The 14,608-nt window shown below is 29.2% G+C and overlaps 1 protein-coding gene across 2 annotated transcripts in view; it reads right to left on the bottom strand.

Annotated features, from left to right (window-relative positions):
* LOC106460103 (multidrug resistance-associated protein 5-like) overlaps positions 1-14,608 on the bottom strand; it is a 76,827-nt gene that overhangs the window by 46,521 nt on the left and 15,698 nt on the right. For both annotated transcript variants that reach the window (XM_022386740.1, XM_022386741.1), the window contains exons 12-17: positions 14,362-14,521; positions 13,815-13,936; positions 9,591-9,662; positions 6,536-6,660; positions 5,879-5,951; positions 1,204-1,407 (exon numbers count right to left, since the gene is read on the bottom strand). In XM_022386740.1, the coding sequence (XP_022242448.1) occupies positions 1,204-1,407; positions 5,879-5,951; positions 6,536-6,660; positions 9,591-9,662; positions 13,815-13,936; positions 14,362-14,521 (756 nt within the window). The remainder of the gene's footprint in view (positions 1-1,203; positions 1,408-5,878; positions 5,952-6,535; positions 6,661-9,590; positions 9,663-13,814; positions 13,937-14,361; positions 14,522-14,608) is intronic.

Below are 14,608 nucleotides of genomic sequence, written 5' to 3'. Positions count from 1 at the left end.
ATCATAAATCAAAATTTTTCAGGAATTTTCAGTTTTGTTCCTTGGGCATTTAAAGCAAATTCAGTTAAAGTGACTGTTAATCTTTCTTACAGAATTGTAAACAATTAAATTATACTATAATCAGGGAAATACTTATAAAAGTTACAAGCAATGCACATACAGGAATCACAAATGAGTAATTGCAACTAAGTGTTAAATTTATTAAAGGTACTAGACATTATCACAGAAAATACAGAAGTTAAAAAGCTGTACAATGCATTACTATTTTTTATGTGAGTACTTTGCTTTACAGAAAATATTATGTAATGTTTTCTTATTGCTATCCAGTTTATCCTGTATTACTCCCCTCAATTCAGCTAAGTTGATTAATCTCCTTCTGACCTTTTCAGTTCTTATGTAAGCCCACACAACCTCAAAAACATTTATATCAGGACTATGAGCATACCAAACTATGGTTGTGACATTCTTCAACAGATTGTTTAAACAAGTTGCTGTCCATTCAACTAACAAAAAAGAACTTAGTTTCAATAATAGGTAGTGATTATCAACAGTTAGAGAACAGATGAGTAAGAAAATCTGTTATGAAAAACTATACCTAATAATGATAAAGTTTTGTCATTTCCAAATTTATATGAATCATTGCACAGAGGTGCAAGCTCTATCACTAAGAGACCATCTACTTGTGTAACTTCGAACTTGAGAAGTTATGAAGAACTGCATTACATGTTTCTCTTAACTAACAATGTTTCCATAATTTGTGTGAATCTAACAACAGCAAGCCTGAAGCTGACATTAAATTTCCATAAGCAACAGTAAATAACCTTTATTTTCACCATTTTAACTTCAATATAATATTGTGTACATTGTTTTTCAATTACCAAAACATCTGTAAAAGTCAACAGGCATGACAGAAATCAATACTTCAGAATTTTTTGAACTTGTTAGTTGTATTAAGCAGCTGTTGGATGACACATCCAGAAATAATATTTTAAGGTTGAGAGTGAAGAACTCTCCACATTTCCCCATGGCAATGCTCCTAAACCCATCTTGAAACAGAATCATACCTAGGAACAGATCATTTTGCAACAATACATCCTGTTGAATCATAAGTGAATGAAGCATGTTTATAAATGTTTCTAATTTTAAGAATGAACATTGAAATCATAGAATCAAATGTAAAAAATATGGAACTAAGTATCATACTTGCAACTGGTGAGCCACAAGTATAACACTCTTTCCTCGCAAAGCTCCCTTGATGTAATGCTGAAAGATATGTCGAGCAACTGAGGCATCTACACAAGACAAGGGATCGTCCAACAAATACAATTCTGCATCTGAATAAAGAGCTCGAGCAAGACTAATCCTTTGCTTCTGTCCTCCACTAAGTGTGACACCTCTTTCCCCGACCTATTCAGGTATAAAAACATGAAGAATAAGTTTATATAATTCAAGTGAAGTAATAATAGCCAAAATCTACATTCTTTAAACATAACAAAAAAAAAGATCAAAAACACTAATAAGGTTATCTAAATAAGATTTGAATGCCAAAAGGTGAGAAAACAAAAACACTAAGAGATGAAAAATCACATTAGATTTATTTATTTTTTTTTCCATTAATAATTTCAGATTTTCTTTTGTTTCCCTTAAGTTAGTGTCCAGGAGACTCAATCAATACCAGATCATGATAACTGAGCTGAATGAATCATAAGGGACAATCTCACTACTTCTAATCAGGACCGCTGATGGGGGGTTAATGGTGAAAATTACCCTGGGCCCGGGGTCATCAGGGGGCCCATAATAAGGTAACATGCACAAAGAGTTATATTAAAATATAACCAGTAAATTTGTACTTAAAAGTTAGACCTTAGCGAGTCTGTAAAACAAGTAGTGTTCAATTTGTTTATAAGGTATTAAGTACTGAACTTTGTAAGTCATACGATTATGGAGGCCCATATGTATCACCAGGCCCAGAATATCTCTCGGCAGCCCTGCTTCTAATGATCTCGTGAGACAAAAGTATAGAACCATTTGCACTAGAGATGGTACATTATTAGCAACTATTTTAGGTAAGTGTTTTTCTTTTCAGTTTCTAAGGTGTAAAACTGTAATATACTTAAAGAAGTCAGGCAGTTTTGTGATGTTATGAAAACATGCTTGGGTGAATAAGTACATGTGCTTTAAATTAGATAAGAGTGAGCTGATCAAGTTTGAAAATTTGTAATGGTCATTTGAACTACTACCTTAAGAATAACTGGTGGTCTGTCATTATCTTGTTACTTAATTTTGCATGCTGGCTAAATATCCTAAACTTAGAATATTTACTTATAAATCAGCCTGTACCATCACTCCTTTTTGCTGTATCAACACAAAAACACATCTATCAAATAAGTGGCTAAAACTCTCAGCATGGGCTCGGTCAAGATGACTGACACTGCAACCATTAGGTAACCAAAAAAGTATCCATACTATAACTTTTAATGTGGTAAGTATCTTCATGAAATTTGGCAAGCTTTTAGTAAACGTTACAAGTCTTTTTTTTACACAAGAAATCAGATTTTTTAAAATAAATATTTTTACTAAAGATCTATCCATGAATATATGGAGTCAGTGTTGACAAGTTTAAGAGTAAGGTGATTTTCTTATGATTAAATATATTTTTCCATCTTTTAGTTTTTTAAATCTATTTGCATAACCTATAAAACCTTCTAAACAAACATCAAACTTTTCTTTAAAATTATATTTTATTTTCTTTACTCAAACTCTATACAGACTTGGTCAATTTGACAGATCTTATAACCAAAAAAAATTAATTAAATCTTACTTATTCTTCATTTCTTTCTTAAATGACTGTAGGTTATAACAGAAAATAATTATCCTAAACAGCTTAAAGTTTGCAACAGTTTATATGATTACATTTAGGTTTATTGCTCTTTGAACTGTCTAACTAATAGCCCCACAATATAACAGATAACATACACAAATTCCTTACCTCTTTGTTAATTAAGAAGATAAAACACGTACGTTTGGAATAATTTTGTGTCATATCAAAAAGTCATAGCTGGGTATAATAACCATTTCCAATGAATTAAACAATGATAAAATTAAAACTTTATTATAGGAGCTTCTCAAGATAACAATAAAGATTATGTTCATGATCACACTTCATGAACATGGTCTATCTTAAAGGAAAAAATAAAAGATAAAGTTGTTGTTTTCTTAGTGCAAAGCCACACAATGGGCTATCTGTACTCAGGATACCGTGGGGAATCAAATCCAAGATTTTAGTGTTCTAAGTCCTTAAATTTACTGCTGACCCACTAAGGTATAAGAATAGAGCAGAGTAATGAAATGAAAATGTATATTTAAAAAAATTACTAAACCTTTCTTGATTATTCTTATCCAAATGTGATGGCTGGTTATATTTAATTTCATCAGAGGAGTACAAAAGATGCATGGATCAGTTCTGAATTCCATGCAAACAGCAGGAAACTGCTATAATATAAACAAGTCTACATAAAATATTGTGGAAAAGGAGCTTGGTCATGATTGATAAAAACATATACTCAGAATCACATGACATAAGGTCACTGCTCTTGGTCAGCCTCCAATGAGTAAATATACACTATAAAAGATATGTAAATAGCAATAATGATGAAACTTGCTATTTCTCGAAGTTTACAACACACATATAAAAATAATTGCTAACTTTTTCCAAACTCAAAGCAAATTAGGAAGGAAAAAATGGAAACAAAGAATGTGAGATATCATTAAGTTACTAGAAAGATTCTGGAACACATCAACATATAGCTACAAAATATAAATCAGTACCAAAGCAAATTCTTATTCATTAAGATTTTTTACAAACAAGAAAATTCTTTGCTTCCTCACTCTATTTTAAATAAAGCCTATGAATTTTAAAAACATAGTTAAAACTTAATTACTTAATCTGGGATGTTAACCCTATTGCCACAGGTCACGAATCAAAGGCCATGTCATCATGTTTGTTGACTTGCATTCAAAATTTTATTGAACTACTATTTTATGAATTTATGTCAATACGTTTGGTTTCAAACTGTAGATTATAATTCAAATTTTAGTACTATACATTATTCAATTATTTAATTTAAAAGTAAATATTAAAAACACACTAAAACACCGATTTGTGTGTGTCACATGGTATGTTGAGTGTGGCACTGGTTCAAATTAGATGTTTGTGATGTCAAAGTACAATGTCTATAGTTTCATACGAATTAGGAAAACTCAAATTACCGATATTAACAAGCTAGAATATAAAATAAGAACCTCCTATCTTTTCTATTTGTTGAGTTATTGCTCATGTACTGAATCAAATAAAGTAGACCTGCTCACCTCTTCCCATTTTTGGAAACAGTTCCTTATATACACTTACTTGTGTATATGACATGTGAATAACCAATCTAAAGCTCAGAATGTCCCCCTAGTGGCTTTCTTAGCCATTTTCATGTGTTTGGATGCCATCTCGTTTTTTCTAAACAAGATTTCAAGGAGGAAGGTTGTGTCTTTAGTCTGCTCAAAATTTCATATACAACTTAGTTACCAAGCTTGATAAATTATAGTGGAATTCTATGTTATCGATATAGTAACATAAGATTTCTTTGTTTATTCACATGTATATATAAAAAAACCTAAAAAAACATTTTGTTTCACATCTTCCATGTGCAAAATTTCTTAAGGCTTAGCAAGTTATGAGAAGCAGCAACTGAGTAAGGTCGTAACAAGAAGAGATAATTGTTTGCTTCACTTCTTCATTTACTGTTCTACGTTTTAAGAAAAGCAAGTTTAAGAATTTGTTTGTAAATAGTAATAATCTATATACATATATAATGTATAATAATTGAAATGTGACTATTTTAAAAAATACTAATCCACTAAAACACAGCCAAGACAGGTCACTTTGTAAAGACTAAAGGTCAGTTTTATATCATTAGATACAGTAACATGAGTGCACATGTGCTGTGTCATTGTAACTTCTGTATTGTCAATATAACAAAAATATATAATGTTATGAGATTTAAGTTATTTAGACTAAACATTTATGTTTTTGTGTTATAATCTGTAGTCATTCTATAACGAAAAAAGCATAATTTTCATTTATTTACTAATTCTTTATGGTGGTTATGAGGTCAGTCAAATTGACAGACCCTGTATAGTTAAGGTATAGAAAATAACTGACAAAATTAAAAAGTTTTACTGAAAACAAGTGTTTGAAATGTATTCAGGAGGTTTCAGAGATTACACAAATAATATTTGAGATTTTTGGGACAAAGAATAGTTTTTTAATCATGACATGAAAATCACTTCGCACTTGGACTAGTAACGAAACAGACTCGATATTTGCACAAACAAATCTTTAGTGAAAAAACACTTCATTAAAAAATCTGATTTTTTGTGTACAAAATACTTTGGAATCATTACTAAAAGTCTACCAAATTTCATCATTAAAAGCTATTGTATAAATACTTAACGTGTGCATATGTGTATACGAACTAATGTATTTCATACAGAGGCCATCACAAAATGGTTAACAGAAGTATAAAATAATATAATTAACTAATTTAAAAATATAATCTGCATATTATCCACACTTCCATACCTGGCTAAAATATGCTAGTAAATAATGAATGTCCAAATGTATGATAACTAATCTAAATTTATCTTCAAAAAGCCAACAAAACCCACTTTCCTAAGAATGAATTTTCCATAGTCCTGTCAAGAAGATTAAATCTTCTTGTTTTCCTTCAACTTACAACCTCTAAATCATTTCCATTCTCTTAAATTTTTTCACTAATCTATGCTACATGTAATAATTGATTACTGCTGCAGTGGCACTTATACAAACCTCTGTTTCATCCCCTCCAGGTAGAGCTGCAATATCTTCAGTCAGACTACAGCAATATACAGCCTCATAGTACCTGTAAACAAGAAATTCAATAAGATAAATTCTAGCAAAGCAAGACAGATTCTGTAAAACTACAGGAGTATATAGTTTTACATTAGATTAATACCATGTTTACCATTCAGGCTTAGGTTATATCAGTATGAGCTACATATTATTAGTCTCCTCCTGCTTGTGACATTGAATCATATTTTATAGGCTGAACACCATCATTTATTACCAGTATATTAAACTCAATGTACACAGTTTTATATCACTTCTTATTTACAGTACATCATTGTCAAATAAAACTAATATTGTTAAAGTCTCATGTGAACTCATCAACATACAATTTAAAAACAGTATTCTAGTCATACTACTCAGCACGAAACAACCAATAAACAATTGATTCAGTTAGATTACTCAGATTATTTGTAACAAATAATTACTTATAAAAAAAAAAAAAAAAAGTTAAAATTTTAAAAAAAAGATGGCAATAAACACTCAAAACAAACTATTTTAAATTATGAATCCAGTCTATAACCCAATTTTTTTACATAAACATTATACAATAAATTTTAAGTCACCACACTACAAATTAACACAATTTTACAAAATTACCGTTTTGATTGAAAGGGCAAGCCAAATAATATGTTTTCTCGGATAGAACTGTTTAAAATCCAAGGGTGTTGGGGAACATAAGCAAGTGACCCTCTTACCGACACTTGACCATGACGTAAGTGCATCTAAAGAATAGGTATTAATAATATTTTTTATACATGTTTATTTAAAATTGTTATTAAATGCACATTTTCTTATAAATGATTTTCAAAATAACTGAATGACACCCAGAGATAGTTTCAACTCGCAAATAAATTTATTTTTCAATACCAAACACTAACATTGCAGACAATGCACAAATGTTGAAGTCACTGTTGTTAATTTCACCTTTATATCCTGATAAATGTAAAAAAGAATTTTCTATACCATGTTTACAAATGCTGCTTAATATGAATGAAGATATAGTCCACTGTATCCAAAACAATAAAGTCACTGTTGCAGTTTACAAAAAAAATTATTAAACATAAAAAACAAGCATTTATTAGTACATTTTTTGTGTTCATTTGTCAAATGTAGGCTTCTACCTCCCATGAATAATTGACCAAAGATCACAATTAGTTTGGTAACATCTAGTTTCTTAACAAGAAGGGTGTAAAGTTTGCTTAGATAATCCTTTATTACATTATTTAAAAACCAAAGATACATTAAAACAAAAAAAGCTTTAAAATTTCAATTCCTTGATGAAAACCATGAAACCAGTTCATCAGTCTGTAACTTTAATATGATAAAACAGGATGGTTACAATTATTACAAACAGAAACTATCAACAATATGTAAACTTATAATGATAAAATCAAACCAACATTTTCACAAACACTCATTTTGTAAGACTTGAATCCGAGATGGATAAACAGAGCATTTTTATTCTTTAATAGCAAATTTCACAGTTGAAAATTACCAATTAAAACTTATAAACTAGATGAAAAACAAGAATGTTGTCTCAAAATTAGAAAGTTGGCATTTAACTTACCTATGTTAACAATAAAACATTTAAATTCTACACAAACTTTATGAAACCTTCAAAGTAATCACACTAACACTATTAAATATAAAATAAAACTGTAAGGTGACAAATACCAAACACTTTACGAAGATCTTTATGTCACTGGAAAAATATGTGAAACAAGTTACGCTTATATAAACAATGTTTACAGAAATATACCTATATGGAAGACTAGGGTACTAAATAAATCAAATTAAAGTATTAAAAACTGAATCTGTTTTTCACTATAAGTTCAAGGATAAATTGTTTTAAAAATCAAATAAAAGGACAACTAATTTGTAAACAAAAGTGTTAATGTTAGACACACTTGATCTACATGTAACTAGGAATCACTTTTATTAAGTCTAGGAAGACCATAAAACATCAAGTTTACTTATAAACTTACTTTCCTTCCTATAATTCCTAACAGATAATTCTGAAGCTTCCTTTCTTGTTGCAAATTAGAATCATAACCAAGAATTTTAAAGTACTTAAACCAGGCCTCAACAAATACTTTCAGATCTAGGAGCCAGCTCAAAAACTTGGGAGCCAGGTGTGCCTAACCTACTTTTACTACTGTTTGTACCAGGAAATGGGGCTACTGTGTATTTATTTATTTATTTATTTTCACAGCAACGAGTGCATGCTAATGATCACACGATACCAGCAATCAGTTGATAGTACTGCCTGAACTAACTGCCTTTGGTCCCATCTGAATCTAGACACAAGCACTGATTGGTTAAATTGAGAGAAAGAAGAAAAACAAAATGGCATGAAATTAGTAACGTGTTGTTCAACTGCAGCACTTCATTCCTGAAAAAACATGAAGTGCTGAATCACCAATAAAATCATAGAAACAATTTAGGGCTCAAAGAATGTGAAAAATAGTTCCGGACTTCTTCTAGATTTGAGTTCAATTTAGCACAGCCCTATTTACGAAAAAAAATAGGAGAAAATACTGGTGCCCAGGATTTGTCGAGGCCTGAATAAAAGTTTAATATAACTTTTTTATAAAAAAACCACTACTATTACTTATATCTGATTTTACAGTAAATAATTATTTTAATAAACTTAATTATAATCTTTCATTTTTAGACAAACTAGATGTAAAAAACAAACAGCCAGAAATGTCAAAACCAGAAAATACAGTTATAATATTTTCAGCACTTCTACAATGCATGTAATTTACAGGAATAATTTTTTTAAGTGCTGTAATATACATTCAAATTTGACATAAAAAAAACAAATTTTTAGTAAAACTAAAGCTGGACAGTTAACTTGATTAATCAATTTAACCAACAAGTGTCATATAACTGATTAATTGAAATGATAATGAAATCAAGTAATGTCCCAAGCATTAATGTGACAACACAATGAGTATGAAGCAAAACAGTGAGTAATGTAAAATAGCAATAAATGTGTGACTATATTTTTTGCTTAAAAGACTTATCATGAGCAGAATGCTATATTATCTTTCATCATAGGGAAGTGTATATTAAACAGGAATTTATTAAAAATTTTGTCATAGAACATAAAATGTGTTGGTAACAGGTGTTTTGTGCTGCTTGCAATAGAGTAATTATCCTTGCAAGATGGCTGAAAGTGTACTAAAAAGCAGTAGTTTGAGGGTATTTTTCAATTAGTTTTCAATCCTTCTGCAGGATTTTTTCCTTTAAAAAACATCAAAATGCAGTATTTTGGATGCTGTGAATTGTCAAAGATGCCTCATATTTCTGTTGATGTATTCTTGAAAGGTCCTTAATTTTATCATCATAACTGTGTGCAAACTATGCATAAGAAGGTTTATAAACAGTAGCCTAGTACAAGTGTTATACAGTTTGATACTGATTGAAAAGAAACCTTGTGTCAGTTTAAGGCAATATAAATTGGCTTGAAGAATACTCGGAGTTAATACAAAATGTAAATGTCCAAATACTGGAAGTACAACTGGCTGTGTCCCAATACTACTAGTAGACACTTTGATCTGAATTTTAGAAACTCATGAGACATGCTACTGTAGAACATTAAACACTTCAACAGAAATAACTATTAGTGTTTAATTATCAAACCAACCTGGCCAAGAAGTGCCCCAATCAGAGAAGACTTCCCACTACCTACTTGTCCACATACACCAATCAAAGAACCCTAGAAAAACAAGATATACACAAATACTTTATATAAGATAGTTATGTTTTCCATATTACTATAGTTATACTTAGAACATTTTTAGGCCACATTTACAAAAATATAGCAAATTAGTCAAAGGCATTTCTTCATTTTAATTTTGTTAACATAATATTAATTTAGCCATGTTTTGAATAAGAAAATATTCACCCATTCATAATAAGATTTAATTGTCTATTAACATTACACTTATTCATGAAGCCACACTTAGGAAACAATGACATCTTCCTAACATATCAAATATAAATAATTGTTAACACTGTATTGATTCATTTATTCACATTATGAATCAAGCATTTACATCTTTATCATGAATGAGATTCAAATATCTAAAAATAAACTATAATAAAACAAGTTAATGATAGCATTTATAACATATATAATTTTAAAAAAAGATATAAGATGGCAGATTTTAAAAGCTCCTTTTAAAGAACTTTAAAAAGCAAAACCCCTTGAAAATTTATAATGTATTGAAAAGATAATTATGTTAAACACTGTCAATGGCATTGGTCCACTGGGTGAACTCCATTTCTGTGAATCTATACATAGTAATGTTTATCACAATTCTGAATGTACTGTGTATATCGTCACAAAATTTGACAAATTTTTAGTACATATTATAAGTTTGTTGCAAATAAAAAATCAGTTGTTTCAATATAGTGTTTCTACTAAAGATATGTCTGAACTTGCAAAGCTTTTACCAAGTCATTCTGAGTGAAAGGTGATATTAATGATAAAAGTACATTTCATCTTACAGTTCATAATATTTCATTTGCATAACCTCTAGAACATCATAAAATAACTTTTTTTTCTGTAAAACTATATTTTATCTCATTCTCTACCCTAACACTAACTTTAGTGAAAGCATCAATGTATAGATGAAAAAATACAAAATAAAATCAATAGTTTTCTAGAATGATCACAGATTCTAACAAAAAATTACAATTGTTTCTCGATACACAGTTTATTCTTTTCACACATCTAGTTGCTTTTAATTTTATTACAATGCCCTATCTAAGTATGTGACAGGTAATTAATCACAGCAGATGAACCTAGGGTAAACAACCAATCCAGTTATAATCCTGTGGTACAGTTAGCTCAAGCTTTTCTTGTTAATTTTTTTACTTTTTTATTTAACCTAGCAAGTTTCTAATTTTTACATTTTATTTACTTTTATTAAAAAAATACATAACATTAAATATAAAATATACATAAAAACGAAATTTTGGATTTACATTAGAGATGAAGTATTTCTGTAACTCATACTCAACAGAGTACTACCTTAGCATTAGTTTCTTCATACTATGTTGATTTTCCATAAAATCATTAACGTTCCTTTCAAATATGCATTTCAGAGCTCAAAACATATCAGGCACAAGAATAAAATGCACCAAAACTACTAAATTTATATGGCTTTCTAACCAAGCTACAAACAGATTCATTAGCTGCCTGAAGCTGAACACCACGATCATAAAGAACGAGGCTGAGGCTAAATATCTACTTGCAGTTACCAAAACAATATAATTGTATAAGGAATCTTGTAAAGAAAAGTTTCTCATTCTATTGGTTATAAAAGAGTGCAACAGAAATGTCAGAGAGAGAGAGTTACTATCTCTTTTTCTGTCAGACAGAATAATATCGGATGGACATGTTATACAAGTTGACATTTTTTCGTATCTCAGTAAAACAAGTAAATTGGAAGTTCTAACTTTATATTCTGGTTTGTCAATATCTATAGTGTGTTTCTAATTAGCTTTACCCTCAGAAAAATGACAGAAAGAAAATCTAAAATTGGCAATTCAGAGCAAAGACATGTCACATGACACAGAAGTGAAGACTAAAAAACATACTTAAACAGTTCCTTTAGAAATTAAGAAGCTCAAACTTAAATAATATAAAAACTTGAATTATAAAATAGATTTTGGTGCCAAGCTTACTGATATACGTTGATAATAGTTGTTTTAATTGTTTACATAAACTTTGAAAGTAGCCCTGTAAAAGGTTGCGATGAGCACATTATGACCCAGCCATTTATCTTGGGTTAAGTTATGTATAACAAAACATACATAGCCTTTTTCTATCACTATCATTAATATGAAAGCTAGATATATTTGAAAATACATATATAAACCTTGGTTACTTGTAGACCTGAAGAGAAGTATCCTACATCCATCTAGAATAATGTAAAAAACTATCTACCCACAGTACCATACGATGAAATTTCTAAAGTGTAATCACAGTTGAGTGAGAATAATCATTATCTTATTTATAAGAAAACTGTAAAACCTGAGTCTAAAAAAAAAGTTTAAATACCTGTATACCTGAAAATGAAAGTTGAATAAACTTCATTTTTTCTTTTTGTACAAATGAAATGTCTTTCATATTAACCCTCTCACTATGGGTTTGGTGGATTAAACCAACCTCATGACCATCAGTTTCCATACTGTAAATTTTAATGTTTTATGTATCTTCACAAAATTTTTGAAGCTTTTAGTAAACATTACAAGTCTTTTGTAGACAAAAAATCAGAAATTTTACTAAATATTTCTTTGTGAATACATGGAATCAAAGTGTTGCCTGCTCCTAGCTTAAAGTGATTTTCATATTAAGAAGAATTTCATTTACATAATCCCTCAAACCTCCTAAATAAATATCAAATGATTTTTCAGATAAGCTTTATATTTATCTGTTATTTTCTCTAACCTAACTCTATACAGAGTTAGTCGATTTGACTGACCTCATAATCATGATAAAAAATTAGGAAATGAATCTAAACTACCTTTTTCTTTATAAAATGATTAAAAATTGTAAAAGGAAACAGCAATTGTTTATTCTAAACAGCTTAAAGCTTGTAACAGTATATATATGTTTATACTTAATTTCATTGTTTTATTGGCTTTCAAACTGTAACTAATAGTCCCATCACATAAGTTGTAATTCAATCTGCAAATATACATGTATCAAATTATGTAACATGTGAGCTGCTTGCGAGCATATCTCATGAAGAATTTTATCATTATTAAGATTCTTCATTATCTTACCTAGTCTAACCTTATCTAACCTAACAAATTTCTAATTTCAACATTTCAGATACTTTTATAATAATAAATAAAGAATACACATGAAAAAATAAGAAATATAACACTTACTCTTGTTTTTTTGCTGTTGACTGTCAATGAAATTTAATCCTGGTTTTTTTTATAATGGTAATACTACATTAATTTTTTTTTATTGATTAAATAATGCAAGTAAGAACACAGAATAATAACATGCACAAAGTAAATAATGTTCTATAACTATCATAATTTTTTCTGCCTTTTTAACTATGCGATAAGAGCCTTTAAAGATTCAGATAAACTTGATGTGAATCCCGTGATAAAAACTTTTAAACTGAAGGCAAAATAGATATTTCTCTGTACAGAGAATGACTTAATATAATATGTCATTTTATATATTAAAACTCTGGTTTTCTATTGGTTATAAATAATAGAGTATAAAATGTCAGAGACAGCTATTGGCAATTTGTGAAAGAGGATACGACAGATGGGTGTGACAAGTGAATCTGATTTTCTAGTTTATGGCTCTGCAAACAAATAAGATTGAAAGCTATGAACATTTTGCTTTGCCTGAGTATTATATGTTAAATTTTGTTAAATACACTAGAGAAAATGGAAGAACTAGAGAGCAAATGTCATAATTATCATACTAGAGAAAACTGAGGATATTTTCGAATATTTCCTTATAAAATTACAAACTTAAACAAAATTTGATTTATTAACAATGTTTGGAAGCCAAATTTATTCATATACAATGATAATAAAAGTAGCTTAATCAAGTTTTGCATGTAACTCTCTAAAGAGTCATGACATTCACACTTAGAACAGTTCATAGTGTTTAAGGAAAAACATTCATGAAGAAAAAAATGAACTAGTTTTGACGTTACTGAAATTTATTTTATGTATATTTGAAATCCAAAAATTGTAAATATGTACAATAAAAATTGACTTATATCTATGCTGGATTAATCAATAACTATAATTCATATACGTAGCATAATTGGGCTTTATTGATTTAAGAACAAGTTCAAAGAAATCTATTTATATATTTTTTTACCCTTTTCATAACAAAACTAATGTCCAGGAGTGCTGGGAGTGAAGTTGAAAAGTTGGAAGAAACTAAGGCTGTGTCAACTGAAGCTTCAGGATCAGGATGAGGGACCTTTTCTGTATCAGTTACTGTAAAAGTGAGAAAAATGTTTAACACATTTTTGTGGGAAAACATTTAGGCATTTTCTATTCAGAAACCTTTTAGAATTAATAAGGTTACTCATGATATTAAATGGTTGTTGATGTTATAATTTATCTTATAATAAGGTATATAAATCAGCGTAACTGTTGTTTTTATTAATGATATGCTTCATGTTTGTTAAAAAAATTACCAAACATATACTACTACTTCTTATTTGTTTGAACTATCAGGCCTGAGATATTTAACTGTGTAGATATTCTGATATTAAAAACCTTGAGTATCATATACAGTCTGTTTGACACAGAATGTTTGTAAAACAATACCACAGAATCCTGTTAAATGTACAGAAAATATAGAAATATAGAAATATTGTTAAAACACTTGAACAAGTTCTTCCATTCAGGCTTCTTACCACTTAAATTTAATTCTCCTTTGGTAGGTTTACAGCTTTTATGTGATAGTGAAGGTACTGATTGTTCCCATGACAAAGTGGCTTTGGATATGTAAACTGCATTTTCAGGATTTGAGGGTAAAGTACTGTAATTCTCTTTTTCTTCTAACTGAAGAATGCTCTATAAAAATGTAAAAAAATGTATGTGCATGTACATACATACATACATATATATATATATATATATATACACACACACACACACACA

This window comes from Limulus polyphemus, unplaced genomic scaffold (assembly GCF_000517525.1).
Source record: "Limulus polyphemus unplaced genomic scaffold, Limulus_polyphemus-2.1.2 Scaffold709, whole genome shotgun sequence".
Classification (NCBI taxonomy): domain Eukaryota; kingdom Metazoa; phylum Arthropoda; class Merostomata; order Xiphosura; family Limulidae; genus Limulus; species Limulus polyphemus.
The sequence above is the reverse complement of the archived record's forward strand: the minus strand, read 5'-3'. Positions and strand labels throughout refer to the sequence as shown.